We start from the raw sequence: 27,022 nt of genomic DNA, 5'->3' as shown, positions 1-27,022 counted from the left end.
CTTATTTTATATGTATAAGCACCTTGCTTACCCCGCGAGACCAAGCTACCTACATATATCTCCATGAGCTAGGTACTCCGTAAGCCTTGAGTGAGCTATTATTGATTGGCCACAGAGGGTGCATAAGCCTGGCTTATCTGTGTTAGTTACCCAGACCCCGGGAGAATCAACATTACTGACTGTGCTGTCCATCAGTGACTTGTTTTGGTTATGAAATCATCTTTGCTTCCATTGGACATGTCTTGGAGGGCAACTGCAACAGAAACAATGAACTGCTACCTCGCAGGGAAAAAAAAAAAAAAGAAAAAAAAAAAAAAATTTGGTCATAGGATAATAGGTATTGTATTAGCAGTAGTAAGTAACATTACCGAGGACATGTCGTCAACTCTCGATCCCCTACTGTTTCAAATCATATAGCGAGTGGGTAGTCAGTAGGTCATGAAAGAAGCAAAGGAATCACCGTGCCTTCGCATACTCCGGCTTGAGATGCCACTTCCCGCGTCCATTCTTCCCACCTTTTTCCAACACGGCAATCATCTTCAGCATCTCCTTAAACTCCGCCGACCGCTGTGGAGTGGTGCAGAACCGATTGAAATGATCAATCAACATCTGCGTATACACCGACCCACCCTGTGCGATGATAAAGTCCCGGATCATCGTGATGAAGGCTTTTCCGCTGGGACGACTCGGTGATGGTGCAGGGCTACTCGTGCTGCTGCGAGACGGCGAGGCGCGAGAAGAAAGGTTCGCCAAGAGGCTTGCGGACGATGGACCGGCGAGAGCACGTCGGGCTGTACTGCTACGACCACCGCCAAAAGATCTCACCGCGGATTCCTCGGGCTTCCCGGCGACACCAAACTGGCCTGTCCAGGTTGGGGTCCCTATGGGCACGGACCTAGCTGTTTCGCCTGCGCGGCGTAGCTCTTCGGCCGCTTCGGCAGCGACCCGCTTAGCTTCCGCTTCGATCATCTTGGGGTCTGCACGGACGACGCGTCTGCCATTTACAATCTGCTCGTGTTCGAGCGCCGAATGGACCCCCGATCGGGCAAATATGCCTTCCATGATGCGCGACTCGGAGTTGGTCCCCGGTGTGCCTTGGTCCTCGTGGGCGGATCGGTCGGGCTCGCCTTGGAACTGCTCGATCGAGGCAACGCCCCGTACTTGGCTGATATCTTTCTTTTCCGCCTGCCGCTCAGGTTGGCCGTCGGTTTGTTGCGCCGAGTTAGCAGCATTCTCTGCGGTCTCTTCGTATGTAACCTCGGCATCCTTGAAGATTTTGCTCGTCTCCGTTGGGCCCTGATTTTCGTCTCCAAGGGAAAAGAGATCATGGAGGTCGCTAAGCTGGAAGGTTTGGCGCTGTTTGGGATCTTTGAGGATCTTGTTTGTAAGAAACTGCTTGAATATTTGGCGATGGTATATCTTTTCCTCGATAGTACCAGCCGTCATCAATCGGTAGATGGTAACTTCACGCTTTTGCCCTAGCCTCCACGCACGCTCTCGAGCCTGCATATCCGTCGAAGGATTCCAATCGGGATCATAAATGATGACCCGATCTGCACCTGTTAGATTCACTCCCAGCCCCCCAACCTTGGTAGTGAGTAGGAACACGTGAAGGCTGGGATCATTGTTGAATTCGTCGACAAGAGTTTGTCGGTGCTGAATGGGCGTAGTGCCATCCATACGGCGGTAGGTAAAGCCCGGTAAAGCCCTCACAAATTTCTCCAGTATATCCAGCATGATCCGATGCTGTGCAAATAGTAAAGTCTTATGGCCTGTATCTTTCCACAGCTCCAACAGCGATTTGACAACCTGCATCTTGCCGGACCGGGTGGCACTGCCGTAGGTCACCTGAGTAGATTGCAACTTGTGATTCTGTAGATCTGGATGGTTGCAGATTTTTCGCAGGATGTCAACTCCATACAGCACCTGCCGGCGACCGCGTAGGATGGACTGCATCTCCTCCGATGCTAGAAATGCGGTATATGCCTGTCGCTGTGGCTTGGTCAGTTTGCAGAACAGGACCTGCTCGCTCTTCTTGGGAAGGTCCGCGGCTACGTCGATCTTGAATCGCTGTAAAAGATACGGACTAATAGCATCCTTTAAAGTTTCCGCACACTTTGCCGCTGTTTGCACCTGCAGATTCGAAGCATTTGCATAACCTCCTTGTCGAATGGGAAAATCAAACTGATTTCGAAAGTTCACCAAGGTCCCAAGACGCATCGGAAACACAAAGTCGAACAACGACCACAGTTCAGTAAGGTTGTTTTGCATTGGAGTACCCGACAGAATGATTCGATGCGGGGTCCGAAGTTCTTTGCAATGGATAGTGATAGAGGTATTGGGGTTGCGGATCTTGTGGCCTTCATCCAAAACAGCACATCCCCATTCGAGTGGAATCAACAGCGATGCGTAACTCTGTAGCCCCGAGTAGGTAGTCACTAAAACATGTCCTTCTTCTATCACCCTTTTCACCACCTTTCTGGCGGCCTTTAAACCACTGCTGGAGCCACGAGAAGCATGGCCCCATTTCTCGGACGTGAGCGCATCCTCTCGGCTACTCTCACTCCTGATATTGACCATTCCACTGCCAGATGTGTGCAGAATAGAAACGCGAAACGGAGGCCACCAGCGATGGAATTCATTGACCCACTGTTTCATCACCGTCGCAGGAGAGACAACAATAACGGGCTTTGTCAGCTTCTTGCTGTAATGAAGGCCCGCTAAGAATCCGATCGCTTGGATTGTCTTTCCCAGGCCCATCTCATCACCAATGATGCCTCCGACCTGTTGCTGTTGTAATTCCCATAGCCACTGTATTCCTGTTTTCTGGTAATCAAAGAGTAATGGGTGGATATCACCAGGTATGCGATATCCGTTGTCAAAAGCGAGGTCTCGTTCGGTAGGATGCGGCATAAACCATTCGTCGTCGTCACCCCCCTCCTCCTCATGTGCGCCTTCGTTGTCTAATTTGGAAGCCCGTTTCCGGGCTGCACTTCTTCGACGAACCCAATTCTGAAGCCGGGATTGATAGACTTTTTCATTTCCATCATCTAGGCCACTGAAATCTTCCAATTCGTCCTCGCCCTTCTTGGCTTTAGCATGGGGTCGCGTTGCCACTTCTTCGGTAATGAAATTGGAGTCATCTTCGGACGAAGAATGCTGCTCTTCGGGTTCGACATAACCCTCCGATTCATCCTCTTCGTCAGAGACCTGGCCCTCTGAAACCGTCTCCATTGCGAGGTCTAGCCCCTTTCCATCATCAGACGCTACATTGTGCTTGACGTCCTTTTCTACTTTTCTCCTCTTTCCGGGACGATCAGTGATGGGTTCCTCTACTATTCTGGAGTCTCTTATTTCATCAAAGCCAAATCCTGGGCGCAAAAGATTCCGATGAGAGACAGTCGTCTGGGCTTTCACTTGTTTCAACGCTTCCACCTCCTCACGCTCGTCCTCGGCATCGATGAGGGCATCATGGAGGCTAGCCAAGGGGCCTTCATTGGGGCCGGTTCCCATTTTCGAGAACGGTGTTATCTTTCCGGTTCTGATGAGATAGTCCCTGCGAGACTCGTTGGGCATCCGGCCAGTCCCAGCCGCCTCCGAGATAGTTTCTTGCTCTTCTCGTCTTTCATCGATACGTTGTTGAATCTCTGTTAGATCATTCGCCAGTGCATTATTGCGTGCTTCTAGCTTTTCCAAGTCATTTTGTAAGCGAACTCGAGCTGAGGTGCCAACTGGCTGTGAGAGACGCTGATGTAGCCTCAGAATTTGAGATTCAAGTTTCCTAAAATGAATAGAGTAAGTATGTGTGTGTGGTGAGTGCTGAATCTAGAAAGCCCATAGATCATACTCTTTTTCTAGCTTTGTTTTTTCTAGCCTTTTGTTATCTCGTTCGTCTGCCTGTTCCATGAGGAGTTTATCTGCCTAGCTGCAGTTAGATATTGACTATCCAGTGGATACCGGGGGGGGGGGGGGTTACCTGGCGCGTTATGTCCCTCTCAAGATCATCCTGGTCACGGATATCGGCATGGAGCTCCCTCAGCCGACTAACCTCATCAGGGGCTTCTGAAGGTCCTTTCCCTGGAGCGAATATCTCGAGAGAGATATCCTCCTCTTGTTTTACTTTCGGGTCCATGATGGCAGTAATTTAGATGTCCAAGCTAGACGCGATGTCAAATAAATGATTCGCCTCTTGAGAAGCCCTAGTAAAGTATTACCTAGGTATCTGTAATCACTTGCCCAGCTTGCCCAGCTTCCAGATTTGGGCAAAAGCCGGGTGAAGTATGAGTAACCAGTGAATGATGGTTTATGATATAGGAACACGGCGCGCAACTGCAGACTGGTTTGAAGACAGGTCAATCAACATGGTGGGTGAACCTGAGATGGGGTCGGGATCGTGTCGATACAACAACAGCAAGAAAAAAAACCTCGACCCCTCCAGCTTCCTCTCGTGGTCTCGTCTTGGGAGGCATCTGTCCGTCGTAATAAAACGAAGCTGCTGGCCAACTACTGGGACTCACCGCCCTGAGTTTGCTTGGCAGAATGTTACCCAGTCAGCATTTCCACGGGTAACACAGCCTCCCACGTCACAGCTTCAGAATAGCTCAATTTTGATATTTTATTATTATTATCACAGAGATGGACTTGAAGAAGTATTATAAAACAATAATATGGAGTGTAGCCAGGATAAACAACTGTTCCTGCAGCTGTTGTTTGGACTGCTGTGGCAACCATCAGCAACACTATCACCACCACCCTCATCGTACTGATCATGACGAAATTAGGGGATGGTAATTCATTGTCTTTGGTTGATGGATATATGGAGTACTACGTAGACAATAATACAAAAATACGTCCCCAACTAATCAAACCAATTGAGCATTAATTTGATGACGACTCAAGGGGGGACGTACAGTATGTATCTCCTCCATAGTGGTGAGATCGTCCAAGAGGCTGGAGATTCAGAGGATTCTCCTTGGTATCTTAGATATAAAAAAAAATGAATTCTGGAAAACAAATCCAATTTCAGCTCTTGTATTATTATTATTATTATTATCATTATTATTATCCTGGGTTGGTTGGTCTTCATAACTCCTCCATACTTCCTTAGATATAGTTACCCAAAGTCGTGAGATCAGCAGGGCCTATTATAATCGAGACTTCTACTTCTTAGTTGGCCCACAAGACAGAGAGAGACAGTGAGACTCAAGAGTCAAGAGTCAAGACTTTCTCTCTCTCTCTCTCTCTCTCTCTCTCTCTCTTTCTGTCTTTTTTTCTATTTTTTTTTTCTCTTTTCTCTCTAAATTCCAAAGCCCAACGACCACCTAACAGACCGCAGCCTGAGGCCGCTCTGTCTCTCCTCCACGAACACCACCAACCACCACACTACCAACTAATTAACTACACTTCAATTCCCTCTCCTTCCTCTCTCTCTTTCTTTCCCCTCCTCTTCTTCTTCCTCCTTCCATTCCTTCTTCCCTCTGTACCGTCAGCTAGTTCAAATTCTAGTTGTTCAAGTGCTTCTGTTTGGGACTTGCTGTTTCTCCGGGGTTCCAGGCAGTTGACACTCTCTCCCTTCCTTTTGAAGTTCCCCCTCCTCAGCCCCTTCATCTGCGTGAGGATTATTAGGCCCGCCAGGATTATTGTGAATTGCGACCGCCCGCCCACTTCCCCCCAAAAGATATATAGGCTTTGCCCACGCACACACCACCACCACCACCACCACCATCAACCCTCCTATGCCCTGTGGTCGCCTTACACTTCCTGCTGAAGATCTGCTTGCAAGGATAATGAGGTACAGCATAACCTGGAATTAATACCAATTCCTTTGTTTTGCTTCGACTCCTCGGAGTGTACAATCAGCCTCCCTCGTGTTCCATCTCGTCTCCTCCTCGTTGCGCTACGTACGTCCTGTCGTCCCCGCTGCAATCTTACCCCGATCGCAGTGCATGTGCGCTGTCGACAGCGATAGGCGATCGCCCTATTTTCCCCGTGAAGTCATCCTAAGATTGTCCGAGCGATCGTAACAACGGAGAAGAGACATGGATTCGCAGTGGCAGGCATATAAGGATCCCTTGATGGGGCGGCCTGCGCAGTTCAATCATAATGGCACCCCCCAGCAGCTGCCCTCGAATTATGGCCCGGGCCAGCCACAACAACAACAACAACAACAACCCCCATCACAGCCCCCGGTTGGGTACACATACGAGACCTTCCAAACCCCGGGTGTCGCTGCCAACTCCAAGTCTGCCTCGATGGCGTCGTCTCCTTCGGCAACACCACGGAGTCGGGATTATGTCACTGATGCGGATACTACCATGGAGGATGCGGATCCGTACAACCGGGCCAAGTACCCTGCAAGGCCCAACCATCATGCTCGACCTTCCTCCCAGTACTTCCCCAATGAAGAATCTTCTGCCGCTCGCAGATACTCTCCTATGAACGTCTTGTCACCGGCAATGCCCTACAATGCAAGTCCCGGGAAGTCTGGTAATTCCTACGCTTTCCCACCAAACCCACACCAGTCTCGACGATCGCCAACGCGCACGACAAATTACTCTTCGCCTCCTCAGGCGTATCAATCACCTCCTTGTGAGCTATTCTCCCCCCCCCCCCCCTTCTCTCTCTGAAAATCTGTCGCCATTCTTAATATATCTAACCTCGGTTTGCTTCGGTAGCTGCATCGCGTGCTCCAAGACTTCCTCCTATGCAGTCCTCCGACATGAGTCCCGACCAGTATCACCCCCCATCCTCAGCCCCGCAACTCAATTCAGCATTTGCGCCAGATGGAAGAATTCCACGCCCAGGCTCTATCTCGGGAATCAGCCAACAACCTGGTCGAGGACCAGTCCCCAAATTCCAAAAACTCAAGTCGGTCCAGGAACTTCAGCCGCGCATTAACGCTCAACCTCAATACAGACGTGCTAATCCCGAAGGCGGTTTTATCAGTGTAAGGTTTTTGGAATGAAATATATGCAGATATGCTGGTCCTTTCTAACGTATATCCAGCCACTTCAAGCGTTGACGACCCATCTCCCGTCGACTTACCGCATATGTAACCCCAATTTCAATTACGAGTCGTCACGGAATCCCCGACGAGTTCTTACCAAACCCAGCAAGGGCGTTAAAAATGATGGTTACGACAACGAGGATAGCGACTACATCTTATACGTCAACGACATCTTGGGCAGTGAAGAAGCGGGCCACAAGTTGGTTTTCCCTTGCAGTTTCCTCGTCTATCCCGCAATTCGCCTTTGCTAATATCATCTGTTAGGAATCGCTACCTCATCCTTGACGTTCTGGGGCAAGGAACCTTTGGGCAAGTCGTGAAATGTCAGAATCTGAAGACGCAGGAAGTGGTGGCTGTCAAGGTTATTAAGAACAAAACGGCCTACTTCAACCAAAGCATGATGGAGGTTTCTGTTCTGGATCTGGTATGCTTCTAAATTATTAATTTGCCAGTTAGCGTGCTAACCATCGGAATAATAGCTCAACAGCAAATACGACAAGAACGACGATCATCACCTCCTCCGATTGAAAGATACCTTCATCCATCGCCAACATCTTTGCTTGGTATTTGAATTGCTGAGCGTTAACCTTTATGAGTTGATCAAACAAAACCAATTCCGAGGATTGAGCACCACTCTTGTGCGGGTGTTTGCCCAGCAACTCTTGAATGCCCTGAGCCTCTTGAACAAGGCACACTTGATCCACTGCGATCTTAAACCGGAGAATATCTTACTAAAGAAGTGAGTTCAAATGCCCTTGCCCCATAAGGTCTTCACCACTAATGTTAAATACCTCAAAAGCCTCGAAAGCCCCATAATCAAAGTGATTGATTTCGGATCGGCTTGCGACGAACGGCAAACAGTGTACACATACATCCAGTCTAGGTTCTATCGTTCACCTGAGGTGTTACTCGGTTTACCGTAGGTGTCTCTTCACTCCTCTATTCCGGTGCCTTCTGGGTGTTACGATGCTACTCATCGATGGAAACTCGTATATTAATCGTATCGACCCCCCCCTTTAGATACTCCTCCGCAATCGATATGTGGTCTCTGGGGTGCATCGTTGTTGAGCTCTTCCTTGGCTTGCCATTATTCCCCGGATCCTCCGAATACAACCAGGTGTGTCGAATTGTGGAGATGCTCGGTTTGCCGCCAACCTGGATGTTGGAAATGGGCAAACAATCCGGTGAGTTCTTCGAGAAAACTCAGGACGAATTTGGACGAAAGAGCTATCGTTTGAAGAGTCTGGAGCAATACTCGCGCGAGCGCAATACGAAGGAACAGCCGAGCAAGAAGTACTTTCAGGCATCAACCTTGGAGGATATCATCCGCAGCTATCCCATGCCCCGAAAAAACATGAAGCAAGCAGAGATTGAAAGAGGTGCGTCTGCTTATTCCCCCCACCCCAGTTCCTCCACAACCACTAACCGAAACTTACAGAAGTTAACAACCGTGTTGCCTTCATCGATTTCGTGCGCGGTCTCCTGTCAATTAACCCTCTTGAGCGCTGGTCGCCGCAACAGGCTAAGCTGCACCCGTTCATAACACAGCAGAAATTCACAGGACCCTTTGTCCCTCCGATGAATTTGAAATACTCCTCTCTGAATAAGACGCTTGCTCCTGGCATCCAACAGCAGCAGCAGGCAGAGGCTGCAAGCAAGCAGAGAGCGGCGCACGCGGTGCACGCCCAATCCGCCGCACAGAATGCATACTCTATGCAAATCAACCCGTACCACACCCCGCCTCATGCCCAAGCCCCTCCGCCTATGTACAATGGGATGTTCACTGGCCATCAACAAGCTGCACCTCCGCCATACCCCACACAGCCACCAGCCTATGGCCATCAAATGAACCTCATACCAGGCCAGGTGCCCCAGGCACAATACGCCCCATCGCAAAGTCTCTATGCACAGGCAACAACACGGGCCGGCCGCCAGCGCGCATCCACGATGGACCCTCAGGGAATTCCGCCCACCATTCAACGAGTTGCAAGCCATCTCGATCCGAATGCGCCTATTCGATTGCAACCCAGCCCAGCTTACTATCCTCCACCCGCGGATGGGTATGTTGACCCCAATTCTGCCAACCAGAGACGGCGAAGCAGCCGGGCTGGCGCGACACGTAACCGGGATTTCATCCGCACCCTTGAAGATGGTGTGCTAGGAGAAGGATTCATGGGCCAGAACCAGTGGCACTAAAAGTATGCAAGCTGAGAGTTTGAAATGAGAGCAACCAAGCGTTGCACGAGCATCAACTATTAGCTATTTCTCTTGTATCGAGCACGAGTATGCTCCATGTGCGTTTGTCGCAACGATTTAACGCGGAGTCGCTCCAAATATGGTCACATTTGCTTGGCATTGGGATTCGCTCGATTCCCTCACCATTTCCTTTGTTACTGGCAGCGGTTGCCGGTCCTGTCAGCACGGAAAAGTGGCGCTGTCCTGATTATTTTGCGCGCGTACTATTATTCTCGGTTGTGGCTTCGGTCAGAATGAGATCCGTGGTTGGACGAGCAACAGAGCGAAAGGAAACTGGGTTATCATACTGTGACAATCACCCATTCGTTATGATGGGACTGGCAGTTTTACAAGCAGTGGCTTGACAGGAGTCCGAAGCCTTGATGATCTCCTTTTGTATGATCGGGCGCTTCGGTCTTCTGAATGGCCCCTTTAGCTATCAATTTCCCCAGCCAGCTCCTCCAGATTCATGTATTGGCTGCTTCACGGCATAGCCAGGAGTACTTGGATAGGTTGCATTTTATGTTCATTGCTGTGTTACATTTATTTTATTCTTGCCTGTTATTCTCATAGCAGATACAGTTGTTTACCTGATATACTCTTCCCCGCCCCGCGTCTTCTTTTCATCTCCCTCATCCCCTTTCCGCGGAAGGGAGCATTACTATAGCTTGGATAACAAGTTTGAAAATGCCATTACTTAAGGGCCTCTTCCTTGCACTCGCATATTCTTTCTGGTTCTTCCAGGTTTATGGTCCATTGATTTGATGAGATACAGTGGTCCATGCCACTGAAACTTATGGCTGGCTTGTGGTCCAGAGTGATTCTTCGTGTATGAATCTGTGCCTTAGTCATGATTGCATTACTCTTTTATTCTGTTTACTGGTGAATTAGTCGTGATTACTTATAGCCATGGCTTGTGGCATACGTTGAGCATGATCGAGCGTTGTCCAATTGTATATATTTCGGTCTAGCATAAGCCATACATAACGCTCCCAAAATCCGCGGGAATAGAAAGAAATTCCGAGCGACCATGCACTTGTTTAATAGGACATTGAAGTCAAAGTAGGAAAGGTATAGTTGCTGGCAGGTCGAGATCTGATAGTTGGGGAACATATTGATTACCCGATCTAGTTAGGCGCCGGCTCGCTTAAATTTCGTGTGTGGCTCGCGCCGCCCAACATCGACGGCTTCCAACCCTCACAACGGGATTTTCTTACCAAGCGAAGGAGCGAGTGATCTTAAGAGGATCGATCCCTTTACTCACGTCACGCCCCCCCCCCCTCCTTTTCGCCGGGAAAGACGATATCTCCATCCTCGCGACGTCCCTAGGTTCCGTTATTTGACCCTCCCAAAAAAAGAAACAAAAATCCGCAGCCATGTCGCGTTTCTTCTACGGCGACAGCGACAGCGACAGCGAGAGCAGTGGCTCTGAGGTGGAGCTGTACGGCGATGAGCACGATGAGGAGGAGCAGTCCGAGGAGGAGGACGAGACTACTGAGGAGGAGGATTCCGAGGGGGAAGAGTCCTCTGATGAGGAGGGTGCTGGAAAAACCGGTGCTAGCCGTTTCATTAAGGGCGGGGAGGAGAGCGAAGAAAGTGAAGATGAGGATGTGGTTAAGGTCGTGAAGAGTGCGAAGAACAAGAGGCTGGAGGAACTGGAGAGCACCATCAAGCTGATTGAGAATGCCGAGAGAATCAACGACTGGGCTGTTATTTCGGCAGGTGCGTTCAACTCTTGCAATTTTTTTTTTCCCCTTCTCTTTCTTTCCTTTTTTTTTCGGATGGATTTCTGGGACATGCCCGCAATCCCCCCCTCCTTCGACTCATGTTGAGGAGGGGACCAGAGGAGAAAGTGTTTGATATGGGAACTTCTGGACTAACTTCGTTCCTCTAGAGTTCGATAAGCTTAACCGCCAGATCGTCAAGGTCCTTCAGTCCGGCCCTGTTCCCAAGATCTACATTAAGATCATTGCGGACCTCGAAGATTTCGTCAACGAGACCGTCACCAAGCAGAAGTCCTCCAATAAGAAGATGAACGCTAGCAGCGCCAAGGGTTTCAACGCCGTGAAGCAGAAGGTCAAGAAGAACAACAAGGACTACGCTACACAGGTCGAGAAGTACAGGGCGAACAAGGCGGACTACATGGAGAGCGACGATGAGGAGGAAAAGCCGGTTGTTTCCGCCCCGCGTTTGACCAAGGTGGAGCGCGTCGAGGCCCCAGTTGCTGCTGTTGCTGGAGATGATGATGGATTTGCAACTGTAGGCCGTGGTGGAAAGACCCTCCAGTACACTCCGGAGAGCATCTTGAAGCACCTACGCGTCATTGTTGAGTCCCGAGGAAAGAAGAACACAGACCGCCTTGAGCAGATCAAGACTATGGAGAAGCTCTTGGAGGTCGCCCAGAATCCCTACCAACGCATCCGTATTTACCTTACTCTTATCTCCACCCGTTTCGACCTGACCTCTTCATCTTCTGCCGCCTACATGGGCGTTGATCAATGGAAGCTCGCAGAACAGGAATTCGCCACTCTCCTTTCCGTTCTGGAGAACAACCGCGACTACGTGGTCGCCGAGGGAGCCGAGGAATGGGAGGATGACGAGAAGCAGCCCCAGGCTGCTGCTGGCGAGAAGCTTTACATTCCCGGCAGCATTGTCTCATACGTCGAGAGGCTGGATGACGAACTCACCAGGTCTCTGCAGCACATCGACCCCCACACCGCTGAATATATTGACCGCCTGAGTGACGAGAAGCAGCTCTACACCAACCTTGTGCGAACTCAGATCTACATCGAAGCCCTGATCCAATTGGAGAAGACCGACCCTCGCCAGGACAGCTTGAACAGAGTAGTGATGAGGAGGCTGGAACACATCTACTTCAAGCCTTCCCAGGTTGTTACAATCTTGGAGGATGCTACCTGGAAGGCTCTTCCCGCCGAGTTGGACTCCACCATCACCCTCCGTGGCAACACCGGCGACATCACCGCTCTTGTCCAGACCCTGTGCAACTATTTGTTCAAGGAAAGCGATGGCATTATCAGAGCTCGCTCCATGCTGTGCCAGATTTACTTCCTCGCGCTCCATGACCAGTACTTCCGTTCTCGCGACCTGATGCTGATGTCTCACCTGTCTGAGAACATTGCCAACTTCGACGTCAGCTCCCAAATTCTCTTCAACAGGACCTTGGTCCAGATTGGTCTCTGTGCTTTCCGCGCCGGCCTTATCTACGAGGCTCAGAATACCCTCTCTGAGATCTGCGGCAGCGGACGCCAAAAAGAGCTGCTTGCTCAGGGTATCATCCTCCAGCGCTACTCTACTGTTTCTCCCGAACAAGAGCGTCTCGAGCGTCAGCGTCAGCTCCCATTCCACATGCACATCAACCTTGAGCTCCTTGAGTGCATTTACCTCACCTCCAGCATGTTCCTTGAGGTTCCTCTGATGGCCCAGACTTCTTCATCGCCCGAAATGAAGCGCCGTGTCATCTCCAAGACCTTCCGACGCATGCTCGATTACAACGAGCGCCAGGTCTTCACTGGTCCCGCAGAGAACACCCGCGATGGTGTCATCATGAGTGCTAAGTTCCTTGCCGCTGGTGACTGGAAGAAGGCCGCCGAGATGCTCAACTCCATTAAGATTTGGGATCTCATGCCACAACCAGAGAAGATTAAGGAGATGCTCTCCCACCAGATCCAGGAAGAGGGTCTGCGCACATACCTCTTCACATATGCTCCCTTCTACGACAGCCTTTCCATCTCCACCCTCGCCAACATGTTCGAGCTTTCCGAGAAGAAGATCGCTGCTATCATCAGCCGCATGATCTCTCACGAAGAGCTGGCCGCTGCTCTTGACCAGGTCAACAACGCCATCGTCTTCCGCAAGGGTGTCGAGCTGTCGCGCCTCCAGTCCCAGATTGTAACCCTCGCCGACAAGTCCATGAACCTCCTCGAGGCCAACGAGAAGACTCTCGAACAACGGACGCAAGGCATGGCCAATGCCTTCCAGCGCGATCAGGGCGCTGGCGCCCGTGGTGGTCGTGGACAGGGACGTGGTGGCCAACCTCGCGGCGGGCCTAGAATCCCTGGAGGTCAGCAGGGTCGCCGACCGGGTGGACAACAATTCGGTGGTGGTGCATTGGGCGGAGCAATCAAGGCATAAAAAAACGTGTTTTGTTAAGTTAATGGCATTTCTTTATTTTTTATGGTTCTAATGCTCTCTCTCTCTCTATCTCTCTCCCGATTGGAATTTTCTTTGCTACGTACCGTATGACCATTCCCATGTGTTCTTACTCTTCTTCATCATGGTTGTCTACTTTTATTGTCCTCGGAGGAATTACCGGGAAACTCCTCATCTTTCGTACTTTCTCTATACATACAGATGAAGATTCATGTTCCGAATAAATAAATCAGGGAAATAAAATAAAACGAATTACTGAAAGACATACACATCCATACACACACGACGTGTGATATATGAAGAATAGGTAGATGATAGTGAGGGGGGAATAATGATGATTAGCTCAAGCTGTTTATTAAATTGACCATTTATCTAATACTTGTTGCTTTATATATATACTTTCGCCTTTCGCTCTGGCCCTGGCTCCCCTGTGAATCGAATAGAATATATCCGCTCCGTCATGTATAAGGCATGGCTATATATATATATATATATATATATATATACTCCGTATATGGTTGCAAGGCCTGCACCCAGCGCCTGACGCTTATCAGAGGTCGGAAATCCGAGCCCGTAGCAGTTGTGCATGCACTTCTAGTTCCGAAGCTCCGAGGTTCTCCGGTGCTGCTGGTTGGGTGGTGCGATAGACCGTGGCGATTAGCCGGAAGCACTCCATACGGAGTATTCGTTGTAGAGACAGTAATATCAGAAGGAGGAACGTGAGGATTGACTGTCGGACAAGGCGATAGACCATTTGCCGCCTCGGAATCAGCTCTCATCGTCATCTCCAAGCAGACATTGAGGAGACCAATATTCTTTCTCTGGGCATTGAAGATCCACCCAGACAAGCCCGTCCGCCAGGAGATCGTCGAGGACAGTCTGTGCGCGGGCCTTTTCCCAATTCAGATTGAGCTGCAGCATGGATACGCTCACGTAGCCTAGTATTTGGATCGCGTCAAGCACGGTAGCTTGATCTGTATTGAGCTCTTTCGGGATAGAGCGGATATATTGCTTGCTTCCGACGAGGATGACGGAGAAGCCGGAGCCTAGTGGTTCGAGAGATTTCACAGCGCGAAGTACATCGTCACTAGAAATTGGAATGTTTAGTGTTATTCGGTGCGTTGCGCAATGTGTGAGAAAAATGGAAATGGAGGAGGCTCACTCTGTAACCGCTAGGCCACTTCCAATGGCCTTACCCTTGCTGACTCGCTTCCGGCACTCCTCAACACCTATTAACCCCCCATTTTCGCTTCGAGTCTCCCGGCAAAGCTCGACCACCCGAACAGCAACCTCGAAGTAAAAGTCGTTCATATCTCCTCCCATGATCTGTGTCCAGAAGCTGGCGGCCTCACCTAGCCCTTTGCGCGCAGTTTTGCCCTTGACATTGCTCGCTGCGAGGGGATCGACTCCGATAGCGTTACACATACGGGCGAACTCTGCCCGGAACGTGGGATTGGATTTGATAGTTGAGCTGTGTTCTAGGGCGAAGGTATGCAGTAGTGACTGGAATACCGATAGTTGGGTTTGTAACGATGAGAGGTGTGTAGAGCGTAGATTTGCGCCATGGTTGGCGTACGACTGGCTAGCTTGAGTGCGATTTGCAAAAGCGCCGAGCCCGACGCCTCGACGGGAAGCCATGATGGGAGTTATGGTGTGTAGTGAAGAGTCGGTATTGCGGGGTACACGGGCGTGGTGATGATGATATGGAGAGCTTGCCCTCTTTCGAATCCACTCTGTAGACTAAAAAAGGTCTATGCTATGGATCATCTTATCAGTAAACATCGCGTGACAGGCCCTTGCCCTAAGCAGATAAGGGCAAGACGGTCCCGAATGGGAAGTGACGCTGAATAATAACACGCTAGCTGTATTAGGCTAGAGCTAGTGGTATCCACCCACACAACCTTTTTTTGCGCTTTTTAAGAACTTTTTTCTCTCCTTGAAATTCTTTCCCAGTACGACAGCTTTCGCCAAATCGCCCAACTCGCGAACTCAAAAGGACCGTCGCAATGGCCTCGACTGCTACGTATGATCCCTTTTGGTTCTCCCTTTCCGACTGATACGTTCTACGAGCCTGTGGGGTTCGGATTATAGTCGTCCTTCTCGCTGGAGATGCTGCAACCAGAAATGGTCGCGAGGCACCAGCTCGAATTTTTCCCGCGTCCGTCTCTCTGGCCATGAATTCGCATCTAAGGAAGTGTTAGAGGCAATGCAGTGGTTGGAGGAAAAAGACAATGGGGTATTGAGGTTGAAAGCATGCTCGCCTTCTCCTTGAAAAGAATTGTTGTGAGCTATCGTTTTTGCCTACCTTTGGTATCTTGCAAGAAACCATGATGGTAGAACGAAGAGCGTCAACACCAACTCCTGAGCGTTATGCTTAGGGTCTTGTTGGATGAGGCTTGCCTCCGTTGCCCTCCATCGTACCGGCGAACTTCGCGCTGAAAATTGCGTGGCTAGTAGCAAGGTCGAAGGCATTCTCGGATGGAAATAAACCTCACCGATTAAATATATCTTGTCGGGTGTTTTATGTATTCTTGGCCTTCAGCATGAGAATGTGGCACTGTAGCCGCAATTCTTACACTCGGCGGAATCGTACTCTAAGTACTTGTCGCGGACAGACTATACTGACCTTAACAGCACCGTCCCCACCCAGAACCAGGTGCTGGTCCCTGAGACCCTCCTGAAGAAGCGCAAGAGCCAGGAGCAGGCCCGCGCTGTTGCCCGCGAGGAGGCCCAGAAGAAGAAGGAGGTCAGTATAAGCATTTGTTTCCTTTTTTTTTTTTCACTACCTTTTACCTTATTTCAACGGTGATGACAACCTACACACCACGCGACTAGACCACCAAGTCAATGCTGTCGCTTCGTTAACCATCTTTCGGGGCTGAGTTGATGTCTCAAATGATTTAATTTTGTGGATTACTGTGATGACTCTGTCACTAACAAGAGTTGATAGGCCAACAAGAACAAGCGTTCCGTTATCTTCAAGCGTGCCGAGTCCTACGTCAAGGAGTACCGCGATGCTGAGCGCGAGAAGATCCGCCTGGCCCGCGTTGCTCGCCAGGAGGGTAACTTCTACGTTCCTGAGGAGCCCAAGCTGGTCTTCGTTGTCCGTATCAAGGGGTGAGTTTTGGAAATGTACTTGATGTTTTCGAATATCTGCTAATGGATTGACAGTATCAACAAGATCGCTCCTCAGCCCCGCAAGATCCTGCAGCTCCTGCGTCTGCTCCAGATCAACAACGGTACTTTCGTTCGTCTCACCAAGGCTACCCAGGAGATGTTGACCATCATCAACCCCTACATTGCCTACGGTTACCCCAACCTCAAGAGCGTCCGTGAGCTCGTCTACAAGCGTGGTTACGGAAAGGTCAACAAGCAGCGTGTTCCCCTCACCGACAACCAGATCATCGAGGAGCACCTCGGCAAGTACGGCATTGTCTGTATGGAGGATCTGATCCACGAGATCTACACCGTTGGCCCCAACTTCAAGCAGGCCAACAACTTCCTCTGGCCCTTCAAGCTCTCCAACCCCAACGGTGGCTTCCGCACCCGCAAGTTCAAGCACTTCATCGAGGGTGGTGACTACGGTAACCGTGAGGAGAACATCAACGCCCTCCTCCGCCAGATGAACTAGATTTCTTCCGTTGGACGGGTTTATTGTTCGTACCGGGTTGTTCGGGTTATGGACTACTGACTGGATGTTGGTATAATGGTCCGAATTCCGAGTTGAAAAAAATTCAAAAGCTTTGAGCACTTGATGACTTTACACGTTTAATATCCTTTGTAGTTGGCCGCCCTCGTCACTGTCGATTCTACATGCTGGTCATAATGAATTGAAGTGATGATTTTAATATCTTTTTCTTTCATACCCTGTAGGTTTTATTTGCATCGGACTCACCATGAAAGGGTAGGTAGGTCCAGTAGGTCCTTGTAGGTATATATTGTGTCGATCTGAAGGGATTGGCATTCATGTCCAGATAGCCTGCCGACCTTTCGCGCAAACCACGAACGGTATTACAACCTGATCACCTCCTGGACCTTTCGGTTCTTGTTGACGACCAACCGAAGCTGTCTGCCTTGCCAACCTGATGGGGAGGCAGATGCTGTAGTCGAATGCGGAACCGGTTTGAAGGCCCCTTCACGGAGGGTTTCTGTGTAGAGTTCGTAGGAGGGATAATCTATGCCCATTAGCTCCGATCGTCTACTTGTGCTTGGGGCTCTTTGGGTGGGGGCGGGGGTTCAACACACATCCGTCCACAAAGCGATTGACTTGCTCCTCTGTCATTCCGGTGCCTTTTGCAGCGCGAAGAGATCTTTCTTGCTCTTGTCGCCAGTCATAGACAAAGTGGTTGTCCTGAGCGTCACTAGTTTCTGGTCAGCGCACATCTTCCAACCCACATGGAAAAAAAGCAAAAGAAAACGGCTGTATCTTGGCCCCGGAGGGCGGGGGGGGGGGGTGGTTCGCATACATATGGATAAGCGCATCCAACTGACTATAGAAGCAATTAGCCACCGAAACAAATATGCAAAGTCAAAGTCCCAGGGGAAAAAAAAAAAAAAGAGGCAAACAAACTCAGTCAGAACATCATATTTCCTCAATGCGTCATTCACCATCTTGATATCCTCAAACTTCACATAGCCTAGACGGCCTTTGTAATTTCCCTGCTTCTCTTCCTGGACCGCGGCTTCCCATTTCTCCCGGAGCACGTCGTCGTCCCAGGCGCGAAACCCTACACTCCATCCTTCAAAGATAAGAACTTTAATTTTCTGCTGACCTTCCGCATTGACTGTCTCCCATTGGGACGGGGGGACCCGATCGCCCTGGCCTGCGAATGCCGATTTATCGTACTGTGGGATCGCAGTCGGACGGCCGGAACGCAGCGACGAGAAGACTTGTTCAGCTAACGGAAGATCATGGGTAGCGGGCTGGCCACGGTGCCGGAGAAGAGGGTTTGAGGGGAAGGCTTTTGCGAGGGTCAGTTGGTCTTCGTGGGTGAGGTAGAGGTCGTCAAGGGAGAGGGTTACGACTGGGAGGGAGTATGGCGGGGAGCGCAGTGTGGATTGGAGGGTAGACACCTGGGAGTCGGGTTCCCTACTCGTTAGTCCAGCGAAGAAAGAGAAATCGAATAGAAGTCAGTGATGGATGGCCTACCAGAACTGTCTTCCCCGCTCCTTGGACTCCGTTGAGACCAAGGAAGAATGGCGGAGTATTTGCTGGGTCCTTTCCGTACTTTTCTTGGTGGGCTTGTAATCGCTCCAGAAGGAAGGGGATGCAATGCTGGGACTTGTCGTCGAAGATTTCTGGCATCTTGAAGTCGTCAGGTGTTTTTTTTTTTTTTCCAATTTCTGAACAATAGTACGGAGTATCTAGGATTGTTTCTACAGGTTTACAGCTAACTACGGATACTGTATAACTATACCTAGACTCGATATCTGACCGGACTTGACCCCCCCGGCTCCTCTGTTTCGGTGCTTTGGGAAGGCGGTGAAGCTCGTTCTGCAGCCCACCACCGCCTACCGCTTATGGATGTCATGGATGACTAAGATCATATGCATGACTTCTAAAAAAGGCTTAGTGGCTCATCCGCCGGTGGGGATCACATGTGATACCGCTGAGTCAGCAGATCATGGGGTGACACGTTACCAGATTAGGCAAAGCGTGGAATGAAACCAAAAGGGGACGAAGCTCGAAAAGACAACAAGATGAGGAAATTTCTTAGGATGGTGGAGGATATTCGAGGTTGATGAAAGGACGATGAGAAGAAAGAGGAAAATAAAATAGATAAAATAAGGCTTGAAATTGTAACCAGTAACTATCAGCATGTGAAGTTGAATCATCTACTCCGTACCATTACCATGCTTGACAACAGAACCTCCGAGCTTCCATGCCTCAGACATGCCGAGGTTCGCTTTTCCCAGCTTGCCGAACACTGCGACCGACATCATCTTTCTCTTCCCCGGAATCATCATCATTGTTCTTCAACTGGCCTCTCCCCAGACGATTCTCCATTCTCTCCTCTTCTTTTCAATATTCTCCAACTCTTATTTCCCTCCCCTTTTCCTCCCCCCCCCCTCTCTCTCTCTCTCTATTCCTGTCCTTTCTTGTCGACCCTCAAATCTATTCCCCTCCCCCACTCTCCATAATTTGTTCACAAGATGTCCGAGCTGCGGTTTGACAATCAGACTGTTGTTGTCACAGGAGCTGGTGGTGGTTTGGGTAAGGCATATGCTCTGTTCTTTGCCTCAAGGGGAGCAAATGTGGTTGTAAATGATCTGGGTGGTTCTCACCAGGGCGAGGGCAAATCGAGCAAGGTGAGTTTCGTTTTTGCCATGGATCACATGCAACTTTTCGAGGGGTTCGACCAGGACTGACACATGCATGCTTTTACTCTTTAGGCTGCTGATCTGGTTGTCGAAGATATCAAGGCTGCTGGCGGTAAGGCTGTTGCCAACTACGACAGCGTCGAGAACGGTGAAGCTATCATTGATACAGCCATCAAGACCTTTGGGCGGATCGATGTCCTCATTAACAATGCTGGTATCCTTCGGGATGTCAGCTTTAAAAACATGAAAGATCAGGATTGGGATCTGATCAACACAGTCCACACCTATGGTGCATACAAGGTGAGAACTAGCGCATCTGATTTGCCTCTGCATGTACTAATCTGGCGCTTACTCGGTAGTGCGCAAGAGCTGCTTGGCCCCATTTTAGGAAACAAAAGTATGGTCGTGTCATCAACACTGCTTCTGCAGCCGGTCTCTTCGGTAGCTTTGGCCAGGCCAACTACTCTGGTAAGTCGCACGACCCTGGTGAGATTTTAGCAATATGTTGCTGACGAAACAAGCTGCCAAACTTGGCCAGGTTGGTTTTACTGAGACCCTTGCAAAGGAGGGTGCCAAGTACAACATTATTGCCAACGTTATTGCTCCCATTGGTAGGTCGAGAATCACGTCTTGAAGGCCGTCCAGACTGCAGTCACTAATTCTGAAACAGCCGCTAGCCGTATGACTGCTACCGTGATGCCCCCCGAGGTCTTGGAGAACCTCAAGCCCGACTGGGTGGTGCCTCTTGTTGCTGTCTTGGTCCACCCTTCCAACACCAAGGAGTCTGGCTCCATCTTTGAAGTCGGCGGTGGCCATGTTGCCAAGCTCCGTTGGGAACGTGCCAAGGGTGCTCTGCTCAAGCCCGATGCTTCCTTGACTCCTGGTGCCCTTGCTAAGAAGTGGAACGACGTCAACGACTTCTCGCAGCCCAGTTATCCTACTGGCCCGGCTAACTTCATGGAGCTCCTCGAGGATGGCTTGAAGCTCGGCTCGGCTCCCGCTGCAGAGGAGCCTGATTTCAAGGGCAAGGTAGCCCTTGTCACTGGAGGCGGCAACGGGTAGGTGATCATTATCAATAATAAAATTGTAGAAGAGAGGTGCTAACTAATCTTAGTCTCGGCCGCGCATACTGCCTTCTATTCGCCAAGCTGGGTGCCTCTGTCGTCGTTAACGACCTGGTTGACCCCGAGCCTGTTGTCCAGGAGATCAAGAAGCTCGGTGGAATTGCTGTTGGCAACAAGGCCTCTTGCGAGGATGGCGATGCTGTTGTCAAGACTGCTATTGATGCTTTCGGACGTATCGACATCCTGGTCAACAACGCCGGGATCCTCCGTGACAAGGCTTTCCACAACATGAACGATGACCTGTGGAATCCTGTCATCAACGTTCACCTTCGCGGAACTTACAAGGTTACCAAGGCTGCTTGGCCTTATATGCTTAAACAGAAGTATGGCCGCATTGTCAACACTGCTAGCACCAGCGGTATTTATGGAAACTTCGGTCAGGCTAACTATGCTGCCGCTGTATGTGTCCCCAATTAATTACTTACCCGCTAAACTTCGCTAACGGTAGAATCAGAAACTCGGTATCCTTGGTTTCTCTCGCACTCTCGCTCTCGAGGGCGCCAAGTACAACATCAAGGTCAATACCATTGCTCCCAACGCTGGTACCAACATGACCCGCACTATCATGCCGGAGGAGATGGTCCAGGCATTCAAGCCTGACTACGTTGCGCCATTGGTCGTCCTTCTCTGTTCTGAGAACGCTCCTGAGCCCTTCTCCACCAAGGGTCTGTTCGAGTGCGGCAGCGGCTGGTTCGGTCGTACCCGCTGGCAGCGCACTGGCGGCCACGGATTCCCCGTGGATGTGTCACTGACTCCCGAGGCTGTCATCCAGGAGTGGAGCAAGATCGTCACCTTTGACCGCCGTGCGGACCACCCCGAGGATGCCCAAGCCGGTGCCGAGAAGGTTATGGCTAACATGGGCAACCGCAGCGACGGCAGCGGCAGCAAGATCCTGGGCGCCATCGAGGAAGCCAAACAGGCCACCACCGATGGAACCCCCTTCGACTACACCGACCGCGACGTTATCCTTTACAACCTGAGCTTGGGGGCCAAGCGCACCGATCTTCCTCTCGTCTACGAGAACAGCGACAATTTCCAGGCCCTTCCCACCTTTGGTGTGATCCCCTGGTTCAACACCGCGACCCCCTGGAACATGGATGACATCGTCCCGAACTTCTCCCCCATGATGCTGCTGCACGGTGAACAGTACATGGAGATCCGCAAATTCCCCATCCCCACGGAGGCCCAGACCCTCACTTTCCCCAAGCTCATCGACGTCATCGACAAGGGCGCCGCTGCTCTGGTGGTCGCCGGCTACACCACCAAGGACGCCAACACCGGCGAGGAACTCTTCTACAATGAGTCTACAGTCTTCATCCGCGGCAGCGGTGGCTTCGGCGGCTCTCCCAAGCCCACTGCTCCCCGTCCCAAGGGTGCTACTGCCGCCTACAAGCCTCCCCAGCGCAAGCCCGACGCCGTCGTCGAGGAGAAGACCTCGGAGGACCAGGCGGCCCTGTACCGCCTCAACGGCGACCGCAACCCTCTGCACATCGACCCCGAATTCAGTAAGGTTGGTGGGTTCAAGACGCCGATTCTCCATGGTCTCTGCTCGCTGGGTGTCTCTGGGAAGCACGTATTCAGCAAGTTTGGCGCCTTCAAGAACCTCAAGGTCCGCTTTGCCGGTGTCGTTCTACCTGGCCAGACGCTGAAGACGGAGATGTGGAAGGAGGGCAACACGGTGGTCTTCCAGACTACTGTTGTGGAGACAGGCAAGCCCGCGATCTCTGGTGCAGGTGTTGAGCTGGTGGGAAAAGCCAAGGCCAAATTGTAAATTACTGGAGATTCGTCACGCCACTACAAAATTGTACATAAATCGTTATGGTTTCATGTAATTCATTTTTCTTTCGATTTCACTATCATATCTGTCTTACTTGGCCCAGGCTACATTGCGTGTATCCTCCAACTGGATGTGAATCGAGAAATCCATCTTGGATCGATGAGCGGCTCTGGACCTGGGTTAGGTATAGTCCCAGTCCTAAAGAGAAGGGGGTGAAGCCCTACAAAGAGGGGTGTGTGTGTCAGGGACCCTGTGCGCCAGTAACTAGTGCTCTCTATCTAGGTGGTCCGATTTCTCAGACTACGGCCGGCTTTGAATCATGGCCAACTTGAAACGCGCTTAATAATGTGTACTTCAACAACCCAGATGCCCTGCGATGCGCACCGCACCCGCCCTTGCCTCTGGTAGAGCTTCCAGAGAGCGCGGCGAAATGGCCCTGGGATGCAGCAGCGTGCTGAACCCCAACCAGTATGTACGAGAACGACGACAACTGGAAGGCCTCGTCTGCGGCCCAGTCCAGTCCAGTCCAGTCCAGACTCTAGCCCTATATCCCCCCGGGGGGGGGGGGCCCGGGTAGGCGTGTCGGTACTGCAATGCAATACTGATCGATATCTGATAACTGATATATATAGATCCTTCACCCGCGTAGACCTCCACCGCTACGACGAAACCTGGGAAAACACACCCCCCCCCCCCCCCCCCCCAAAAAAAGTCCTACTCACCCAGTTCTACCAGCCCCCGTGCGTGCTGGAGGCGCAGTGCCGGGAGCTCGAGATGACGCTGTTTACGCACGAAGGCGGCGGGGCCTCTCTCGCTGCGCTCCGCGGGGCCGGCATGTCTTGGTCCTTTGCTATAACGGGGACACGGCCCCGGGTTGGGTCGAGCTTTCTGCGGGGGCAGGGGGGTGTTATCGGGCGCTCAGGGATCATGGGATATGGGGGACTCTTTTGTCTTCTAGTTGATGGGTGGTTCATTGCAGACGGGGAGGGGAGGAGAAAGGCACTTTTGTTTTCGGATATTCAATGATGTAACATTAATTAAACCAAAGCTCGATCTATAGCGCAGCGCTCAATCAAATGCCATCCATCCCAAACAATCTATGAGTGTGCGGATCCAAAAAAAAAAAAAAAAAAAAAAAAAAAAAAAAACCTGCACGAAATTAAATACAAACAGCCTTACACACACGCCTTACATGGCAAATCGAGGGACTGGCTACGCCTGCCCCTCTAGATACTGCATCAAACTGGCGCGCATCCGTACATTCACCACCCCGCCAACGCCATACGCAGGCACGATCTTGCCCATGCGCGCAAAACAACTCGGCACGTAGTCGCGTCGGATTCGCGAGACCCGCTCGCGCCATCCTAACCCACCGGGTGGCTGTCGGTTATACAGATCTAACCCGAGCAAGTGCATCGGGGTGCTGGCGAACTGCATAAGCGCCGGGCACGAGAACTGCGCGATGGCGGTCTTCATGCCTGGCGTTGAGGCGATGGAATCCGGGATCGAAGGCGCGATGAGGGCCGGCACGTTGAAGGACGCGAAGATGGTGATGCTGTCGCGGAGACAGAAGAGGGTATAGGAGATTTTGGGGACTTTGGCGGCGCCGGAAGGATGGCACGAGACGGGAGATGAGGAGGAGGAGGACGACGACGACGACGACGACGACGAGGAGGATTGAGGAGATGCGCCGAATATCCGCGCGAACCTGGCATCCTTGTATACGCATATTCCCATGTTCACGGCGGTGGTGGTAATGAATTTGGCGGTGCCTGGGAAAACCGTGGAGAAGGGCTTGTCGCGCAGGGTGGAGGTGACGGTGTCGATTGTATTGGCGGCTAGATATGTCGAGGTGTATAGCGTATAAATCAGAAGGAAGGGAGTGCCCAGGAAGAATCCGCCTGGGTGGGAGAGGATCGACCGAAAGGAAGAGGTGATGGTCTGGCGGATGGGAATGCCCTTGGCCGCTTTTTCGATGATAGCACTGGCAACCCTTTGTTAGAATTTTGCGCCCTTATTTTGGTCTTCTCAACCCTCACCGATCAATGACAGTAATCACAGGACAAGTCAAAGCTCCAGCCGTGGCCGCGCTGACAATATCGGCCCCGAATCGCGCCCCTAAACGATCGGTATTCCATGTCTTATTGGGCGTCCCTGGTCGCTGTGATACAGCAGCCATAGATAGCGCCGTATCCGGTGAGAGGGCATCTTGAGGCATAATCTCTGGTGAGGTGGATGCTGGGAGGCAGGGGAACGGGTGGAAGAAGATAAGACCGGCTCGGGAAACGTAGCCAGAATCGACGTCATGCGATAATGAAGACAACTCGACAGCCGCGACGCTTTTGGAAGGCCACAAAAAAGAAAATCAAGAAAAAAAGGACTTGGGCTACAGTTACAGCTCCATGACCATACTTATCAAGGTAAGAAACAAGTGTATGGAGTAAGATGAGGCATTAATTAAAGTCGTTGTGATTCGTTCACTCGGCAAAAGCAATGGGCCGGACGAGATTGATCCGACTGGGTACGCTCCGATGCCGGCCTCATACAAGTTCCAGCAGGCGAAGATATGATGATATGATGGAAATAGATGTTCATTATAAAGGCCCCTTTTATGACCGCGTTACGCCCAACGCCGCTTTGGAAATGGATGGAAATGATAGATCTCGGGATACTACCCTGATAACATAAATCCCTCAGGCTCGAGCATTTATTAACTGGCTGGCAACTGGACCAAAAATACCTCGCTATGTCGACGCAGTCTGGGGTGCGGTTGCTTCAATACCATCAAGGGTAACATTCACAGCGCCCGCTTGTACCAGCTACAAAATCGAATTAGATGCAATGACCTCAGGAACGCAAAGAAAAACAACTTACTGCTCTCCTCAAATCATCAATCAGATCATCCACATCTTCGATACCAACGCACAACCGAATCAAGTCCTCCGGCATGGCTCGCTCCTTTCGCGTCTTTGCGTCGATACTGGCGTGACTCATCCGGCAAGGCAGACTGATTAAACTGTTCACACAGCCAAAGCTGACACTGATGGCCCACAGCTTTGCGTTTTCAACGATGCGCTCACTGGTGGCCACATCGCCGGTTTCAAATGAAAGCACCGCTCCAGATCCGCGCGCCATTGAGTGATGGAGCTCATATTGAGGGTGTGACCGCAATCCGGGGTATCGCACCCGAAACCCGTGAGACTCCAGGAACTCTGCGATACGCTGGGCGTTGGCCTGCTGCTGGTCCATTCGGACCTTGAGGGTCTTCACACCACGCATCAACAGCCAGGAGTCAAACGGTGACAATCCACAGCCAGAGGCGTTGATAGGGAAATAGAGTCTGTCGCCCAAGGCCAGGTCGTTGACCGCGATCACTCCAGCCATCACATCGTGGTGGCCAGATAAATATTTCGTTCCACTCTCGTAGACAATATCGGCACCTAGCTCGAGAGGGTTGAGGAGCAATGGGGACATCATGGTGTTGTCCACACAGACCAGAGCACTGGGGCTGGCTTCGTGAGTCGCCGCCGCGATTGTAGGAATATCGACAACCTTGATAAGAGGGTTTGTGGGGGTTTCCAAAAGCACCATGGCCGTCTTGCTGTTGAGAACCTCGGCCACCTTGGCGGGATTGGTGGTGTCGACGTGGTGTACAGTGATACCGCCGTTGGTCGACAAGTATTTGAGAAGACGATGCGATCCGCCGTACAGGTCATCACCAGTTACTACCTCGTCACCAGGACGGAGGAGGCGGGTGATCACATCTAGAGCAGCCATGCCGGACGATACCACAAGAGCACGCTGGGCCGACATGATCTTTGCTAAGTGTCGCTCGAGGTGTGTTCTGGTCGGGTTGCCCGACCGGGTGTAGTCATACTCTCCCCCTCCCTCATAGGACGTCTGTTTGAAGGTTGCGCTCTAGCAAAGATAGGTCAATTAGCTTTTCTGACACCTGCAAGGTCCAGTCGCATCATAATTTTGATCGCTAACCTGGTAGATGGGCACGCTGCTGGCATTGTACTGGTCGCTGCCCTCTGTGTAGACAAGTTCTGTGGCAATGTTGTAGCGTCTGCCTCCATGAGGACTGGAGGGAGCTGGAGAAGGAGGCAGATTGTGGCCCTCGGCGTCAACATGAGGGTATGCCTTTTTCAGAGCGCTGGCGTCGGAGGCCGACATCGCTGCGGGGATGTGACAGCGGAGGGGGGATATAGAGGATAAGAAGAAGAGCACAAGAACGCGCAAGGGCAAGAGAAAGCAAAGAAGCGAAAGAGAGAGGACAATGGATATTGTTTCGAGAGCAATGGTCAGGATTCGAATACTCGTCTGGAAAGAAGATCAGAGAACCAGGAGAGAAATGATTCATTGATATTTTGCTTCCAAGAGTCATCC

General features: G+C 51.1%; 10 protein-coding genes across 10 annotated transcripts; 5 read left to right on the top strand and 5 right to left on the bottom strand.

The window, feature by feature from the left end:
* Window positions 1-322: 322 nt before the first annotated feature.
* On the bottom strand, window positions 323-4,455 carry P175DRAFT_0460945 (DNA-dependent ATPase RAD26). Its single transcript, XM_040894748.1, has 3 exons — window positions 3,977-4,455; window positions 3,848-3,921; window positions 323-3,781 (listed from the first exon to the last, which is right to left on the bottom strand). The coding sequence occupies exons 1-3, from the start codon at window positions 4,130-4,132 to the stop codon at window positions 457-459; spliced, it is 3,555 nt and encodes a 1,184-aa protein (XP_040751669.1). The 5' UTR covers window positions 4,133-4,455; the 3' UTR covers window positions 323-456.
* A 1,583-nt stretch (window positions 4,456-6,038) lies between these two features.
* On the top strand, window positions 6,039-9,202 carry P175DRAFT_0533268 (putative protein kinase Yak1; the record flags this gene model as incomplete). Its single annotated transcript, XM_040900038.1, has 8 exons — window positions 6,039-6,588; window positions 6,675-6,946; window positions 7,006-7,205; window positions 7,271-7,430; window positions 7,486-7,745; window positions 7,806-7,925; window positions 8,027-8,385; window positions 8,445-9,202. The coding sequence occupies 8 exons, from the start codon at window positions 6,039-6,041 to the stop codon at window positions 9,200-9,202; spliced, it is 2,679 nt and encodes an 892-aa protein (XP_040751668.1).
* Window positions 9,203-10,511: 1,309 nt separating this feature from the next.
* Window positions 10,512-13,760, top strand: nip1 (translation initiation factor eIF3 core subunit c). The gene is made up of 2 exons (XM_040897379.1): window positions 10,512-10,963; window positions 11,136-13,760. Exons 1-2 carry the CDS (start codon window positions 10,618-10,620, stop codon window positions 13,391-13,393), a joined length of 2,604 nt encoding a protein of 867 aa, XP_040751667.1. The 5' UTR covers window positions 10,512-10,617; the 3' UTR covers window positions 13,394-13,760.
* Window positions 13,761-13,800: 40 nt separating this feature from the next.
* P175DRAFT_0460936 (ESCRT-II subunit protein SNF8) lies at window positions 13,801-15,123 on the bottom strand. Its single transcript, XM_040894747.1, has 2 exons — window positions 14,574-15,123; window positions 13,801-14,498 (listed from the first exon to the last, which is right to left on the bottom strand). The coding sequence occupies exons 1-2, from the start codon at window positions 15,047-15,049 to the stop codon at window positions 14,180-14,182; spliced, it is 795 nt and encodes a 264-aa protein (XP_040751666.1). The 5' UTR covers window positions 15,050-15,123; the 3' UTR covers window positions 13,801-14,179.
* Window positions 15,124-15,617: 494 nt separating this feature from the next.
* Window positions 15,618-17,249, top strand: P175DRAFT_0517246 (60S ribosomal protein uL30; the record flags this gene model as incomplete). The annotated part of the gene is made up of 5 exons (XM_040898968.1): window positions 15,618-15,647; window positions 15,688-15,704; window positions 16,046-16,157; window positions 16,362-16,528; window positions 16,583-17,249. 5 exons carry the CDS (start codon window positions 15,618-15,620, stop codon window positions 17,040-17,042), a joined length of 786 nt encoding a protein of 261 aa, XP_040751665.1. The 3' UTR covers window positions 17,043-17,249.
* Window positions 17,250-17,360: 111 nt separating this feature from the next.
* Window positions 17,361-18,716, bottom strand: P175DRAFT_0558463 (TDA10 family protein; the record flags this gene model as incomplete). The annotated part of the gene is made up of 5 exons (XM_040900842.1): window positions 17,361-17,586; window positions 17,657-17,772; window positions 17,878-17,901; window positions 17,982-18,484; window positions 18,561-18,716. 5 exons carry the CDS (start codon window positions 18,714-18,716, stop codon window positions 17,423-17,425), a joined length of 963 nt encoding a protein of 320 aa, XP_040751664.1. The 3' UTR covers window positions 17,361-17,422.
* Window positions 18,717-19,288: 572 nt separating this feature from the next.
* On the top strand, window positions 19,289-22,627 carry mfp (putative peroxisomal multifunctional beta-oxidation protein (MFP); the record flags this gene model as incomplete). Its single annotated transcript, XM_040899373.1, has 7 exons — window positions 19,289-19,720; window positions 19,805-20,032; window positions 20,092-20,200; window positions 20,254-20,343; window positions 20,403-20,790; window positions 20,847-21,255; window positions 21,305-22,627. Exons 1-7 carry the CDS (start codon window positions 19,565-19,567, stop codon window positions 22,625-22,627), a joined length of 2,703 nt encoding a protein of 900 aa, XP_040751663.1. The 5' UTR covers window positions 19,289-19,564.
* A 130-nt stretch (window positions 22,628-22,757) lies between these two features.
* P175DRAFT_0277227 (uncharacterized protein) lies at window positions 22,758-23,740 on the top strand. Its single transcript, XM_040892752.1, has 2 exons — window positions 22,758-23,206; window positions 23,266-23,740. Exons 1-2 carry the CDS (start codon window positions 23,010-23,012, stop codon window positions 23,657-23,659), a joined length of 591 nt encoding a protein of 196 aa, XP_040751662.1. The 5' UTR covers window positions 22,758-23,009; the 3' UTR covers window positions 23,660-23,740.
* A 105-nt stretch (window positions 23,741-23,845) lies between these two features.
* Window positions 23,846-24,851, bottom strand: P175DRAFT_0439165 (uncharacterized protein; the record flags this gene model as incomplete). The annotated part of the gene is made up of 2 exons (XM_040893945.1): window positions 23,846-24,617; window positions 24,673-24,851. 2 exons carry the CDS (start codon window positions 24,849-24,851, stop codon window positions 23,846-23,848), a joined length of 951 nt encoding a protein of 316 aa, XP_040751661.1.
* A 477-nt stretch (window positions 24,852-25,328) lies between these two features.
* Window positions 25,329-26,975, bottom strand: P175DRAFT_0481462 (cystathionine beta-lyase STR3). The gene is made up of 2 exons (XM_040895456.1): window positions 26,624-26,975; window positions 25,329-26,551 (listed from the first exon to the last, which is right to left on the bottom strand). The coding sequence occupies exons 1-2, from the start codon at window positions 26,807-26,809 to the stop codon at window positions 25,481-25,483; spliced, it is 1,257 nt and encodes a 418-aa protein (XP_040751660.1). The 5' UTR covers window positions 26,810-26,975; the 3' UTR covers window positions 25,329-25,480.
* Between the last annotated feature and the right edge of the window lie 47 nt (window positions 26,976-27,022).

The sequence above is a fragment of the Aspergillus ochraceoroseus genome, assembly GCF_002846915.1.
Source record: "Aspergillus ochraceoroseus IBT 24754 chromosome Unknown P175scaffold_5, whole genome shotgun sequence".
NCBI lineage: Eukaryota > Fungi > Ascomycota > Eurotiomycetes > Eurotiales > Aspergillaceae > Aspergillus > Aspergillus ochraceoroseus.
The sequence above is the reverse complement of the archived record's forward strand: the minus strand, read 5'-3'. Positions and strand labels throughout refer to the sequence as shown.

Coding starts and splice junctions, on each gene's coding strand:
- P175DRAFT_0481462 (XM_040895456.1), bottom strand. CDS start 26,809: ATGTCGGCCTCCGACGCCAGCGCTCTGAAAAAGGCATACCCTCATGTT. Junction 26,552..26,623: donor GCAGCGTGCCCATCTACCAG/GTTAGCGATCAA, acceptor TATCTTTGCTAG/AGCGCAACCTTCAAACAGAC.
- P175DRAFT_0460936 (XM_040894747.1), bottom strand. CDS start 15,049: ATGGCTTCCCGTCGAGGCGTCGGGCTCGGCGCTTTTGCAAATCGCACT. Junction 14,499..14,573: donor AGTGGCCTAGCGGTTACAGA/GTGAGCCTCCTC, acceptor TCCAATTTCTAG/TGACGATGTACTTCGCGCTG.
- P175DRAFT_0460945 (XM_040894748.1), bottom strand. CDS start 4,132: ATGGACCCGAAAGTAAAACAAGAGGAGGATATCTCTCTCGAGATATTC. Junction 3,922..3,976: donor AGAGGGACATAACGCGCCAG/GTAACCCCCCCC, acceptor AACTGCAGCTAG/GCAGATAAACTCCTCATGGA. Junction 3,782..3,847: donor AAAACAAAGCTAGAAAAAGA/GTATGATCTATG, acceptor TATTCATTTTAG/GAAACTTGAATCTCAAATTC.
- nip1 (XM_040897379.1), top strand. CDS start 10,618: ATGTCGCGTTTCTTCTACGGCGACAGCGACAGCGACAGCGAGAGCAGT. Junction 10,964..11,135: donor CTGGGCTGTTATTTCGGCAG/GTGCGTTCAACT, acceptor TCGTTCCTCTAG/AGTTCGATAAGCTTAACCGC.
- P175DRAFT_0277227 (XM_040892752.1), top strand. CDS start 23,010: ATGCGCACCGCACCCGCCCTTGCCTCTGGTAGAGCTTCCAGAGAGCGC. Junction 23,207..23,265: donor CCCGGGGGGGGGGGGCCCGG/GTAGGCGTGTCG, acceptor TGATATATATAG/ATCCTTCACCCGCGTAGACC.